A 14952-nucleotide genomic window follows, 5' to 3' on the forward strand; every position below is an offset into this window, starting at 1 on the left:
CCTGGAGCCAGTCCTCTGGAATCTCTGGCAATCTGACAATCCATGCAGCAATTCATCCTCACGCTCCATTCTCCATGGCCTGTCTGCCTACGTTTCCGGATACAAGGCAGTATTTTGTTTAATAACTGTTCCAAGTCATTTCAGATGGGTTTATGCTTTTGATCTTGAAACTCATGGCACTAAATTAGTGTTTCACCTGTGAAAAGATGTGTTTAAAAGATGCTATGCATGCTGTTAAAAGAAACCAAAGAGGAGATCTCTCCCTCTCCAGATCCAGTGGTGAAAACAGAGACCAAATGAAAAACTAACTCACCAGAGATTTGTCATAAATCAACTTGAACAACGACCATCAAAAACTCCTAAAAGCCTCCATTAGCCTTATGAGCACCATCTTACTCACACATTTAATTTTTCATGGCAGATAAGAACATGCCGATGAGATGAAGTGATGCTCCCTGGGCAAGCCACTGGCAGAGCCAGCCACACGGTGTGCCATCGGCCAGCTGCCACAAAAGTGGTTCCTGATGTGGCCCAGATCTGGGTGTAGAGGCACAGTGATAAAACAATCTCCAGAAAAGCTGCAAACGCCACTGGACTTCTGTCCACTTTCCGTTTGTTTTTTTCCTGTGCAGTCAAATGGCAGGGTTTGTCCTTGCTAGCTAATTGCAGTAGGCCACTGTACAAAATTACAGAATTTTCAGGGCCATTTTCTTTGAAAAGGAGGGAAATTTGCATAAAAAAGGGATATTCCTGGACTGTGCCATTAAAACCATAGTCACGTAAGAATGTAAGTGGTATCCCTGGAGAGTTTTGGTCTCTGGTTCCCAGACAAAAATCAGTGACAGATGACAAATGAACCAGGCAGATTCCTAGACAAAGGTGCAGCTTTCCTTGGGGCTACAGGACTCGGGTCAAGAAGAGCCAGAACCTACCTAGGCGATCACTTTTCGCCCAACAAAAGATGGCAATTTGCTGAAATGAATCACAGTTTATCTCTGGGGAAGTGCTTGAGGAAAAGGAGAAGGAAGAAGCCAATATCTTTTCTCCTTGAGGCTTATGGTTATGTTAATGAGACATCTAGCATGGAACATTCTGGCTGATACAACTTTTTTAAGAGATACGTTTTATTTGTATTTTAAAAAAATTTTTGTCCGTGCCACGTAGCACATGGGAATCTTAGGTCCCCAACCACGGATGGAACCAGCACCCCCTGCAGCAGTGGACTGCCAGGGAAGTCCCCTAACTTTTTCAAATGCTTAAATTCTTTCTGAATTCTATCTTGGTATAAAAGGCAAAACAAAGCAAAAGAAAAAGCAGTCTTTCTTAAGCATTTCCACCAAAACCACCCCAGTGAGAGAGGAGAATGCATTTCTGGGGTGTGGGAAGCCCCAAAATAATTTTCCAAAAGCTTCTTCATAGGCTTTTGTTTTATCTTCAGAAGTCATAAGAATTTTGCATTCTCTGTAATATGGCTTTGAGACATAAACCATGTATAAAATAGAGGCTGCCAATCTTGCATTTTTCTCTATTTGGAATTTTCTTAAATCAACAGAGAAGTCATAATGATTAGATCTTATTACAATATGCCAGATATGTATCATTCTAAACTATTATCACAGAAATCTTGTTGTAGTTATGAGTCAAAACACTCAGTATTATTTCTGACTTTTCCCATTTCTCTCGTTCCTGGTGTAATATAAATATTAATGGCTGACTTCACATCGTTGTATTTCTAACTCACTGACAATGGTTAAAAAAATACTGGGGGTGGAGGTGGGAGTACAGGAAATGTAAGAGAACAATTCTGGAACTTCCTGGGTTTTCCATAGTCCAAGTCATTTAGCAACACAGCTAATTTGACTGACTATAATTAGGTTCACTGACCATGATGTCTCCCTTAATTTCTTGACTAAGAAGTACTTTTTTAAGCCTTAAATTTATACTAGCACTCTGCATGTAAGTGATTTCTCAGAATTCCATTTGGTTCTCAGGATACCCACCCCTAGGGGAAGGCCTGCAGAGGTCTCCATTTCTTCCAGCAAATAATGAACAAGAACTATAGTTCACTACTGCACAAACCATGAGATCAGATGGCTTTTGTCACCCTGAATGGGAATGGCACGGTGCTTAAGAATGGGGTCCCTAGAGCCAAACATCCAGACTTGAATCCCAGATCTAGTTAAGTGATTATAAGCAAGTGACTTGACCTCTTTGAGCTTCAGTTTCCTTATGTGTGGATGCTAATAATAGGCCCCCTCTTACAGGGCTATTATGAGGGTTAAGTGAGTAACTCTAGAGCCCCAAAGCCCAGTGTACAGCACAGCTGAACGCTCTATTGCAGGCACCTTCTATACAGTTTCATGGTCTTTTGAATATAAAAGTAGAGTCCTAAAATTGTAGGTAAATCAAGTCTTCCTTTAAATGCAGAGCAGGTATTTATTGATAGAGGAATCTTACTATAAATCTTCCTACAGTGTGAGTAAAGATACTCAAATTTATAAGATTATAGACTTTTAAATGTATATTTGCCAAAATCAAGCTGCATGCAATTTGATTCATTAAATGTTGATTGAGAGTCTGCAAGTATAAGATTATGACAAGCAACAGGGGATGTTCAAAGGATGAATCAAATGCAGTTCCTTCCTCAGGAAACCCCGTATCAGTTGAGAGGCTAAAATAATGATCTCCACCTGAGATTGGTGCTCCACTGAAGGTTTAGAAAAACAACGTGAGCCCAAGAGGAGTATCTGGAGCTGCTGAACATCAGAGGAGGTTCTAGGTAACTAGCATTGGATTTGCTTTGTCTTCACACTGTGTGTGTGTGTATGTGTGTGGGTGTGGGTGTGTTTTATTTTTTTTTTAATTTTATTTTATTTTAAAACTTTACAATATTGTATTGGTTTTACCAAACATCGAAATGAATCCGCCACAGGTATACATGTGTTCCCCATCCTGAACCCTCCTCCCACATCCCTCCCCATACCATCCCTCTGGGTCGTCCCAGTGCACCAGCCCCAAGCATCCAGTATCGTGCATCGAACCTGGACTGGCAACTCGTTCCATATATGATATTATACGTATTTCAATGCCATTCTCCCAAATCATCCCACCCTCTCCCTCTCCCACAGAGTCCAAAAGACTGTTCTATATATCAGTGTCTCTTTTGCTGTCTCGTACACAGGGTTATTGTTACCATCTTTTTAAATTCCATATATATGCGTTAGTATACTGTATTGGTGTTTTTCTTTCTGGCTTACTTCACTCTGTATAATAGGCTCCAGTTTCATCCACCTCATTAGAACTGATTCAAATGTGTTCTTTTTAATGGCTGAGTAATACTCCATTGTGTATATGTACCACAGCTTTCTTATCCATTCATCTGCTGATGGACATCTAGGTTGCTTCCATGTCCTGGCTATTATAAACAGTGCTGCGATGAACATTGGGGTACACGTGTCTCTTTCAATTCTGGTTTCCTCAGTATGTATGCCCAGCATTGGGATTGATGGGTTGTATGGCAGTTCTATTTCCAGTTTTTTAAGGAATCTCCACACTGTTCTCCATAGTGGCTGTACTAGTTTGCATTCCCACCAACAGTGTAAGAGGGTTCCCTTTTCTCCACATCCTCTCCAGCATTTATTGCTTGTAGACTTTTGGATCGCAGCCATTCTGACTGGCGTGAAATGGTACCTCATAGTGGTTTTGATTTGCATTTCTCTGATAATGAGTGATGTTGAGCATCTTTTCATGTGTTTGTTAGCCATCTGTATGTCTTCTTTGGAGAAATGTCTATTTAGTTCTTTGGCCCATTTTTTGATTGGGTCATTTATTTTTATGAAATTGAGCTGTAGAAGTTGCTTATATATTTTTGAGATTAGTTGTTTGTCAGTTGCTTCATTTGCTATTATTTTCTCCCATTCTGAAGGCTGTCTTTTCACCTTGCTTATAGTTTCCTTTGTTGTGCAGAAGCTTTTAAGTTTAATTAGGTTCCGTTTGTTTATTTTTGCTTTTATTTCCAATATTCTGGGTGGTGGGTCATAGAGGATCCTGCTGTGATGTATGTCAGAGAGTGTTATGTGTGTGTGTGTTTGTGTTTTAGAAGGGGCAGAAAAGTAGGGGGAACAGGAGAGGGACACGTGGAAGAAATGACATCATCAAATGTACTGAACATGAAACTGTGTGATGTGTTTATTTGGAAAGGGCATAGAGATACAGAGACTCAGAGATGTGGCTGGAAATGTGGGTGGGGAAGACAGTGAGTGAGCCCGCCTTGAACACCAAGCTAGCAATTGTCTGTAGACAGTGGGGCACAATTAACCATTTTTGAAATAAAGAAAGAAATTATCACAACAATATTTAACAAGATAATCTTAGATGGCCTGGAGGGAATGGAGACTGGTGAAAGAAAAGAGGAAAAAATTAGGAAGTTTTTTCTATATGAAATAGACACAAAGATGTGAACTGGTGGTGGCAGTGGAAAAAAAAAAAAATAATAAGCCAAACTGAATGAACTATGGGCTTAAGGAACATGGGTTCTCTGTTCATCTCATGAAGCTGGATGGAGAAAATCTGTCCCTGAAGCTACTTCTGACTCAGGGAACCCATGCCACAGGCTGGGACTGATTTGGATAAACTTGGGTCACCAGGGATGCACAGGAGGGGTAGATGGCATGTCCTGCTGCAGCTTAGCCTCTTCTGGGTGAAAGGAGAGCATGTGGAGTAGAAAGAAGGACCGACATGTTAGACAAACAATAGACTGTGTTCTAGCCCACTGAGGAGGAGAAGCAGGTGGAAAGGGAAGGGAGAGACAGGAAGAAAAGGGGAAGGAGGGAAGGAATGATGATGGTAGCTAATGTTGACTGAGTGCTTATTATGGGCCGTACATTGTACTTTAAAGTTATATATACAAGTGCTTCAATCACCCAAATGTGGCAGATATTGTTATTTTGCCCATTTTGAAGAAGGGAATATGGAGACATGGAAAATTAAGGCATTTGCGCAAGGTCAAAGTAATTTAAAAATAATCAGTAAAGCAGGAATTTGGAGTTAGGCAGTCTAATTCCAGAGTCTGCACTCTTAAGCCCAAATGAAAACTCTACACAGAAACAAAAGTGTTCATCTCAGTCCATGCTGAAGGCCTGGTTTTATTGATCCACAGTGACCTGGGTGTGGAAGTCTATGAAATTCCATCAGAACAAGGTCCTTTGAGATCCCAAGGGACCAATATTCTCACCAAGATTCTTCCAGCAGGTCCTTCAGGGAGTTGAGGAACAGCCCTAAACTCTACCCACTGGGGAAAGATCAACTTTCATGGAAAACTGGGACCTAGTAAATCTTGAAATATCAGGAAACAGAAATAACACTTTCTCTGGGATCCCCACAAACAGTGGTAGCAAAAACAAACCTCTGGGTGACTTCTTTGTGGTCAGCAAGACTGGAATTGGAACTTAACATTAAGTTCCATTACATTAACTTAACATTAACTTAACCTTAACTCAAGGTTACAGAGTGCCTAAGAAGTTTTAAAGTTGAGAATAATGATCGTTAGTATGAATCCACAGTCTTCCCTCTTCAGTGTCATGAATAAAACAACATGAGACATTTCATATTTTAAATGTAGGTATATTGGTATGACACAATGCCTGAAGCAGCACCTACTCTCCCCACAAGTTCAAGATATTTAAATATTTTATACAACTAACTTATTATTTTACATCACAAATATAAGAGGGAGGAGATTGAGTCTCAGCAGCAATCTGAACTGAACTATACAACTAAATGCTTCATGATCCTGACTGAATTCTAGACCAGGAAAGGGACATTGCTGTTTCTTTTGAAGGAAGTCTCTGTTACTTTGGCTTCAAACTGAAATGCAAAATGCCCTTAGTAACAGTGAAAAAAAATCTCCAAGAAAAGTATGATACTTAAATTTTTTTTTTGGCCAGATATTAGTACACACGATCTTAAAAGTCAGTATATATGTTTTATATCCAAAAATGTTTATAAGTTTAAAAGTTTATGTTTAAAAATATCTTGAAATCATACTGTCATGTACGGATGTGAGAGTTGGACTATAAAGAGAGCTGAGTGCCAAAGAATTGATGCTTTTGAACTGTGGTGTTGGAGAAGACTCTTGAGAGTCCTTTGGACTGCCAGAAGATCCAACCAGTCAATCCTAAAGGAAATCAACCTTGAATATTCATTGGAAGGACTGATGCTGAAGCTGAAACTCCAATATTTTGGCCACCTGATGTGAAGAACTGACTCATCAGAAAAGACCCTGTTGTTGGGAAAGATTGAGGGCAGGAAGAGAAGGGGACGACAGAGGATGAGATGGCTGGAAGGCATCACCAACTCGACGGACATGGGTTTGAGTAAGCTCCGGGAGATGGTGATGGACAGGGAATCCTGGCGTGCTGCAGCCCATGGAGTTGCAAAGACTCGGACACAGCTGAGCAGCTGAACTGAACTGAAGAATCATACCTCGTTCTTAACATATGTTCTAAAGTAAGGCTGATAAAGTTGTTGATTCCTGGTTGTTTAAAGAGTATTTTAAGAAGGAGAATCAGTGTCTTAACTCAGCCATAGGTATATAAGTACACTCTTCTAATTGATGTTGGATCTGAAATATCAGCCATAATTATAATACAGGACAAACAGAAAAATCATCCCACCTTGTTTGTATCGGGTCTCTTAACAATCAGTGAGCTCAGGTGTACATTTTGCTTGATCACTGTGAAAGCTGATGTGGGTCACACCTGTTTACAGTATATTTTGCTACCAGGAATGAAAGCAATCAAAGTATATGCACCAAACCTTTAAAACAGAATCCGTGTGGGGTGGGCAGGGAGAACCATTACAAATTAAATGCACAATGATTAAAAACTACAACCTCAGCTTATTCACAGCGGTTAATGAATCACATTCCAACTATGTCCACTCTTGGCAGAGCTTCCAAACACGAATGCCAGAAGACATAATTCTTTTTCAAAACATTAACTCCACATTTAAAAGTCTGACAGTGTCGAGTCTTAAAATCTCTTGGCAATGGGTTTTAGCAATTAATTGAAAAAAATCTGAGCTGGATAAACCAAAACTATTTAGCTGTTTCAGCCACACATGAAACTGTTAGAGCCCAGTATACTGGAATTGCAGGCGGTATTCCAGAGCACGTGTTTCTACCCCACCTCCCCCACAGTGCGCACTTCCCTCCAGGTGCTGTGGGTCCCTGGGACCCTCCCTCCACAGTCTTGGGGCCACACCGGCTGCAGAGGGGCCTCACCTCCTCCAGGGAGCAGGACACGAGCCCCACAGGAAAGCCCACTCCCTCAGCTCGCCCAGGCAAACAAAGCACTCCAGCCTCCTCTTCCTTCTTGGCAGATGCCAGGAAGTTCAAACTGACTAGGGGACTAAATTAAAATATAGGTCTAAAGTCAGTGATCTTAGTCAAAGAAAATCTACTTGTTTTTATTAAGAAACAAATGTTTATTAAAGAAAACAAGAGTCAAGGGAAGACAAAACAATACACCAAGTTGATCCTTCGAAAATCCTCCTCCTAACAATTTGCTGCAGTTATGTTCTCACTCTGTTTAGAGGGTTTTTTCTATTATTATAACATTACTATGTATTCATATTTTACCTAACACTATATCAGGGCTCAGCGATAAAGGATCTACCTGCCAATGCCAGAGAGTTGGATTAAATCCCTGGATCAGGAAGATCCCCTGGAGAAGAAAATGGCAACCCACTCCAGTATTTTTTCCTGGGAAATCCCATGGATAAAGGAGCCTGGTGGGCTACAGTATGTGGTGTCGCAAAAGAGTTGGACACAACTTAGCGACTCAACAACAACAATATCATCATAAGCAGCTTTCCATGTTAACTGTCTTTTTGACAGATAGCTGTTTAATATTGCAAGTAAGTATTACACGCTTTGCTTAACTGGTTCCTCACCACTGAACTTGCCAATTCACATTTTAAACCATTTGTTCACAGAGTATCTACTATATTCAAATCACTGGATGAAATATTTTAAGTACAAATATATGAATAAGCAGCTTCTCCAAGAATGCTCTTCAGAATTATTATACAAAGACACAAATATATAGATGCAACATATATGTATATGCATGTGTATACCCGCTCTATGTGGCTCTGAGCCATTTAATTCTTTAAAATATGCTTATAGGATTGAAATATTCTAATTTCCTTTCTGTGTATTCCTTTTATTGCTCATTTCTATTATTCTTGTCTACCAGATTTGCCTTAATGTGACTGATCAAGAACTCTTTAAAGCAGTCTCAAAATAAACTAATTCTAAGCATCAATAAGTATTTAAGAACATCCCCAACCCAAAATATTAACTACACTTGTGTTTTAGGCAAAATTGCTGTCTGATGCAGTACTGGGCGGAGCACCTGGGGACGGCAGTAGAGCATGAAGCTTTCTTTGGGTGTTGGGACTTGGGGAGAAAGAGACATCTGGAAACAGATGTCTTGAAACCACAGAGACATAGACATAAATTTTTATTTCATCCCTTAACTAGCTGTGTGATCTTCAGCATGTTAGTTGAAAAAAAAAAAAAAAATCTTGGGACCTCCCTGACAGTCCAGTGGTTAGTTAGGACACAGTGATTTCACCGCCAGGACCCAGGTTCAGTCTCTGGCTGGGGAACTAAGATTCCACAAGCTACACAGTGCAGCAAAAAAAAAAAAAGAAAGAAACAACAAAACTCACCATGCCTCAATTTCTCTGTTTGCAAAAAGAAGTTAATAGTAACAACCTTGCAGGGGGGAATTTGAGGATTCCAGAAAATCTACCTAAGGCCAAACCTATGCCTGGCATACAATGAATATGCTTACCTCTATAATGAGCATATATTTTGTTTTTAAAAAACAAACACAACTATGTCGGAAAAAAATCTGAAGAGAAAAATGAATTTACTGGGCTTTATTGAAATGAATGGCAATTCATTACTCACTTCCAAGTGAAGCGTCTAACTCTTGAAAATTCAAGAAGCTAGAAACGTGCACTGGAGTGCCCTGATGCGGACCATGAGGACCTTGTAACCCAGCTCCTAAAATTCGGTTAAATGCTAGTCACTCAGTCATGTCCGACTCTTTGAGACCCAAGGACTATAGCCTGCCAGGCTCCTCTGTCCGTGGGATTCTCCAGGCAAGAATACTGGAGTGAATTGCCATTCCCTTCTCCGGGGGATCTTTCCGTCCCAGGGATCAAACCCGGGTCTCCTGCATTTCAGGCAGATTCTTTATCATCTGAGCCACCAGGGAAGTTCTCAAAATACAGTTAAATCCCAGGCTTTTCCTCTTTTCTGTTTGTGAACACACATCAAAAATGCATGGGAAAGCCACATCCATTCTCCAGTCATGCTTCAGGACAATTTGCCCCCCTTTCTAGTTCTCATCTCAGCCCGTGATCTGAGACCTAAAGCAACAGAGACGATCAGACTGCTGCTCCGTCAGTTGGTGGAATTAACTGTTCATCTTCAGGGAAAGGAGATGCTTCCCCAGAGAGACGAGCTGTGAGAATGCTGTCCTGGCCCTGCAGCCACTTCCCTCGCATTCTGCATGGGAGCTCTGACACTTGGTGCCCCCTTCTGAATCTGGAGGCAATGTCCGGGCTAGTGAGGGATTCCCTGAAGAGTGCCTCCGTAAATTAATACACCTGCCATGACCAGAGCTACCGAACAGTAAGTGATCCCAGCACCCCTGGGATTTGCATTTTTCCCCTTTGAGTCAAACTGGAATTAAAAACTTGCAACTTGTTAATTGCAGTTTAATTTTATGAAAGTCTTTTCACACTGTTCATGGGGTTCTCAAGGCAAGAATACTGAAGTGGTTTGCCATTCCCTTCTCCACCAACTGTGGTGCTGGAGAAGACTCTTGAGAGTCCCCTGGACAGCAAGGAGATCAAACCAGTCAATCCTAAAGGAAATCAACCCTGAATATTCACTGGAAGGGCTGATGCTGAAGCTGAAGGTCAAATACTTCGGCCACCTGATGTGAAGAGCCCACTCATAGGAAATCTTTCCCTGATGCTCGGAAAGACTGAAGGCAGGAGAAGAAGGAGGCGACAGAGGATGAGATGATTGGATGGCATCACCAACTCAATGGACATGAGTTTGAGCAAACTCAGAGAGATTGTGACGGACAGGGCAGCCTGGCCTGCTGCAGTTCATGGCATAGCAAAGAGTCTGACACGACTTAGTGACTGAACAACAACAAATTTTATGAAATTAACCATCTTTACTGGCAGAGTAACTGAACCATCATTACAATGGATAATATTCCCAGGAATTAAAAAAAAAAAAAAACTTAGGTTTTTTTTCCTCCATGCTACTGCTGCTGCTAAGTTGCTTCAGTCATGTCCGACTCTGTGCAACCCCATAGACAGCAGCCCACCAGGCTCCCCTGTCCCTGGGATTCTTCAGGCAAGAACACTGGAGTGGGTTGCCATTTTCTTCTCCAATGCATGAAAGTGAAAAGTGAAAGTGAAGTCACTCAGTCGTGTCCGACTCTTAGCAACCCCATGGACTGCAGCCCACCAGGCTCCTCCGTCCATGGGATTCTCCAGGCAAGAACACTGGAGTGGGGTGCCTTTGCCTTCTCCATTTCCTCCATGAGGGCTAGGTAAGTTTAGATCTCTGAACAGTCTCTCGTCTGGTCTGGGTTTTCATGCTGGGAGGAGGTACCACACTGGGAGGAGTGCAGAATCTCTGGGTGCAAAGATAAAGACAGCCCAGAAAGCTGTGTGCTTGAGAGAAATTACCTATGAAAGTAGCAGGTGGACAGAGTTTTGCTTAAAACCTGTATCATTTTCAGAGTTGTATGCACAGTGAATTTCAGAAAAACTCTAACCTCGGAAGAACCTGTATATAAGACTGTTTTTGTTTTCTAGTCATCTAAATCCAAGTTGTTTCCTTGGGCTAAGGACTGTAGGGTCACTGTTAGTGTGAGTTCAGACACCAATGTGCTAACAGCATATTGAAACGACAAAGAGCTTAATTTCAAAAGGTTACTCTGAAAACTGTCCTTTGCACTTGCCATTCCCCTACCCAGAAAACTGACCATAGACACAGGTGTACTGTGCCTTCATTCAGTCCACTTGGGTCTCTGCTCAAATGCCCTCTTGTTGGAGAAGGCTTCTTGACCATCCCATTGAACACAAACACACTCAGAACCAGACTCTATATCGTCTTAGGATGACTTACTTTTCTTATTCCTTATTTTTCTTCCTCACTACCTCTCATATTATAGATGCATTTTTTTTTGTTGTTTTCCACTTGTCCCTCCACCAGTGCAAGCGCCACGAAAAGAGGAACTCTGTCTTTTCACTGCTATATCCCACCTAGTCCTTCACAGAGTACTTGAACACATGACCACTATTCAGTATTTGTCACATCAATGAATGAACTGTAGGTATTTTAGCCAAATGCTACACATCTCCAGTTCTCTTCCCAGCAAGACGTAAACTCAAACTAAGCTCCTGACACCCACACAAAATGCTGAAACTTCCTCAGTTGTCTTTGTTGTGGCTTATGAAGCAAGTGTATCCATGTGAACCATCCTGAGAGTCTACGAAGGGCAAGTTTTTCTTCTGATCTCCCCAGGCTGTGACACTAATGAACACACCACTTGCCTCCTCTCCACATCTCAAATTTTCCCACACTCGCAGAAGGCGAGAGCTCTTTGCTTACCATATTGATCAGAAGAGCTAGTGAAGAGAAGGTAGTCAGAGGCACAGGTCTGGGATTCAATATCCAAATCTCCCAACCTCAGAATCAACCTCTTCCCCTTCGGTACTGTGATTGTCTTTTCACAAACAGTGTGATTGGGGTATGTCCATGGATAATTCTTAGATGTCATGGTGCCACTGTCCTTATAGGTCACTATGTGCCCACAGCCGTCACCTGGAAAAGAAAAAAAGGATACAAGAAGTAAGTGAAATGAATTCTTACCGAGAGCTGAGAAAGTTCACTCTAATCTTCACCTTATGTATTTTATTCCTTCTATGAAGAGAGACAGAAAAGCTAAAAATAAAAATTGTTTTAGTTATTACACGGTATCTGTTATTCCAGGTTATTTCATCTCTTGTTTCTCAGCTTAATCTTCTGAACATTGTTGATCAAAATGTTTCATGTATTAGCATGGTAAGCCCTTTGCAAACACATCATTTAATCAAATTACTTTTTCTAATCATCTATTCATCTACCCATCCACACTTGCACAGTGGGCCCTTGGCATTCACAGATTTGCCATTAGTGGTTTTGTCTATTAGCAAGCCAATGGTATGAAACAATTTGCAACTGAGGGGAAAAAAATACCACTCATTTTGGGGGTAATTGTCCTGATTAAATGGGGTCAGGTATGCAAAATGCTTCTGGAGAATCTGAGACTCATGCTGAGTCGACTATCTTTAAGAGCCTGTCACTCAGCTGGGGATTAACAATCATCCCACATTCATATCTCAGTTAATAACAGCCACAGATTTGGAGACTTGGAGGCTTCCCAGGTGACTCAGTGGTAAAGAATCTGACTGCCAATGCAGGAGATACAGATACAACCCCTGGGCTGGGAAGATTCCCTGGAGGAGAAAATGGCAACCCACTTCAGTATTCTTGCCTGGAGAATCCCTATGGATAGAGGAGCCTGGTGGGCTACAGTCCATAGGGTCGCAAAGAGTTGGATACAACTGAGCACGCACACACAATAGACTCAGGACGTATCATGAGTTGCGTGCTTGCCACCTGCCAGACATGGCGTTGTTGGAGACACATACAAGTAGCAATGGCTGTTCACCACTCAAAGTGAAATGGGAGACAGTCACATGCTCAGATAACTGTAATTCTAGGTGCCCCTGCCATTGCAGGAGCTTAAACAAAGTGCCAAAGAGGGCAAGAGAGAATCTATTTCAGTGAATTCTCACTACTTCACTAAAATAAGAAATTCTCTCAAGGTTTTCTGAATAGGGAAGTTTAATCAATTGACCAACAAGTTGCTCCAGTAAATTAAAGCAACCAAGTTATCTGACAGCATGTAAAACTCGGTGGGCTGCAAGATTAAGGAGCATACATTGAATTCAAAGCACAAAATGCCTATAATTAATACACTTTCAGAGAAACAAAGCCAGAATTTTTGCCCTTAGCCAGAGGGAGAGAAAGCAGAAGTCTGTTGGAGAAGAAACTCTCTGTGGTGGTAACAGAAGGCAGACCAAAGCCTCCTACAGCAGAAGACCCAGCTAGGGCATCATGGGAATCTGAAGCCCTCGGCAGCCTTCTTCCTTCTCCAGCCTAGCCGCTGCTACAGGATTCATCTGGGGTCTTCTTTTATCCCACTTCCTTCTTGCCTTGAGGCTTGCAGCCCAAACAGTGATGGTTGCTGTTTAGTAGCTCAATCATGTCCAACTCTGCGACACCATTGACTATAGCCCACCAGGCTCCTCTGTCCATGAGATTTTCCAGGCAAGAATACTGGAGTAGAAGCGGAATGCCATTTCCTTCTCCAGGGGATCTTCCTGACCCAGGGAAAGAACTCAGGTCTCCTGCATTGGCAGGTGGATTCTTTTACCACTGAGCCACCAGGGAAGCCCAAAATGGTATTGGAGGCCTCATTAAAATAAAGGGTGGGAGAATCTGTGCCAAACCAGCAGTCAAGGTCGAGGGACAGCCCTGCCCAAGCAAAGAAGAACTAATGAGCCTCTTGAAAGTAAAAGAGGAAAGTGAAAAAGTTGGCTTAAAACTCAACATTCAGAAAACAAAGATCATGGCATCTGGTCCCACCACTTCATGGCAAATAGATGGGGAAACAATGCAAATAATAACAGACTATTTTTGGGGGCTCCAAAATCACTGCAGATGGTGACTGCAGCCATGAAATTAAAAGGAGCAAGCGACTGAACTGAACTGAATTCTCAAGATTCCAAGCTGGGAGGCTGGACTGGGGGGAAAGTGTAAATGTTAGTTACTCAGTCATGTCCGACTCTTTGCGACGCCATGGACTGAAACCCACCAGGCTCCTCCATCCATGGGATTCTCCAGGCAGGAATACTGGAGTGGGTTGCCATTTCCTCCTTTAGGGGATCTTCCCCATCCAGGGATTTAATCCAGGTCTCCTGAATTGCAGGAAGATTCCTTACCATTTTAGCCACCAAGGAAGCCTTGGATTAGAGGAGAGTTGACCTAAAGAAGCAGGAAGTTAGTTCCAAGGGGAAATGGAGATAGACAGCTAAGATAAAACTACTCTGAAACCTGGAGGTCTAGGCAGAAGTTGTGGAATTTATATGACTATGTAATAGAGGCCCACAGAGGATTTTGAGAAGTGAGATAATGAAAGAGGTATTTGAAAAAGACTCAAGATAGGAACTAAAATGCAGGAGAACGTGCATCATAGAGCAGGAGGAGGGTTTAAAATGCTGTGGCTGGGATGGAAAGGGAATGAAAAACAGGAGGAAGTTCACAAGAAAAAAATCAATGGACTTGGGTTTCAACCTATTATAATGGGAAAGACAGGAGGAGAATAAACAACATTGAGATTTTGAGTCCAGAGATGATTGGAACACTGAGGCTGATAAAACAAAAAGGGAAGCCCAGAGGGCAAGCAGGTTTGAGGACAAAGCCTATAAGTTTGGTTCTTAAAGCTTGAGGTGATAGCTGTAAAATATATTTCTGGATGCGGGTTCAATCCCTGCTTTGGGGAGATCTCCTGGAGAAGGGAATGGCAACCCACTCAAGTCTTCTTGCTAGGAAATCCCGAGGACAGAGGAGCCTGGCAGGCTACTGTCCAAAGGGTTATAAAGAATTGGACATGACTTAGGAACTAAACAAAAACATATTTCTGGAGCTCTCTGGCAGTAAGTACAAAATTGTTGAGAATTAAACAAAAATTATACTAGAGTAATGCATATGCTGCAGAAGCACATAGGGAACAAAGTTTT

General features: G+C 41.8%; 1 protein-coding gene across 3 annotated transcripts in view; it reads right to left on the reverse strand.

Moving 5' to 3' along the window:
* Positions 1–14952, reverse strand: part of DCBLD1 (discoidin, CUB and LCCL domain containing 1) — a 75796-nt gene that overhangs the window by 36794 nt on the left and 24050 nt on the right. For all 3 annotated transcript variants that reach the window (XM_086317147.1, XM_086317149.1, XM_086317146.1), the window contains exon 2: positions 11717–11929. In XM_086317147.1, the coding sequence (XP_086173273.1) occupies positions 11717–11929 (213 nt within the window). The remainder of the gene's footprint in view (positions 1–11716; positions 11930–14952) is intronic.

The sequence above is a fragment of the Bos grunniens genome, chromosome 9, assembly GCF_055505025.1.
Source record: "Bos grunniens cultivar Pamir isolate PY7600 chromosome 9, Bosgru_T2T1.0, whole genome shotgun sequence".
Taxonomy (NCBI): domain Eukaryota; kingdom Metazoa; phylum Chordata; class Mammalia; order Artiodactyla; family Bovidae; genus Bos; species Bos grunniens.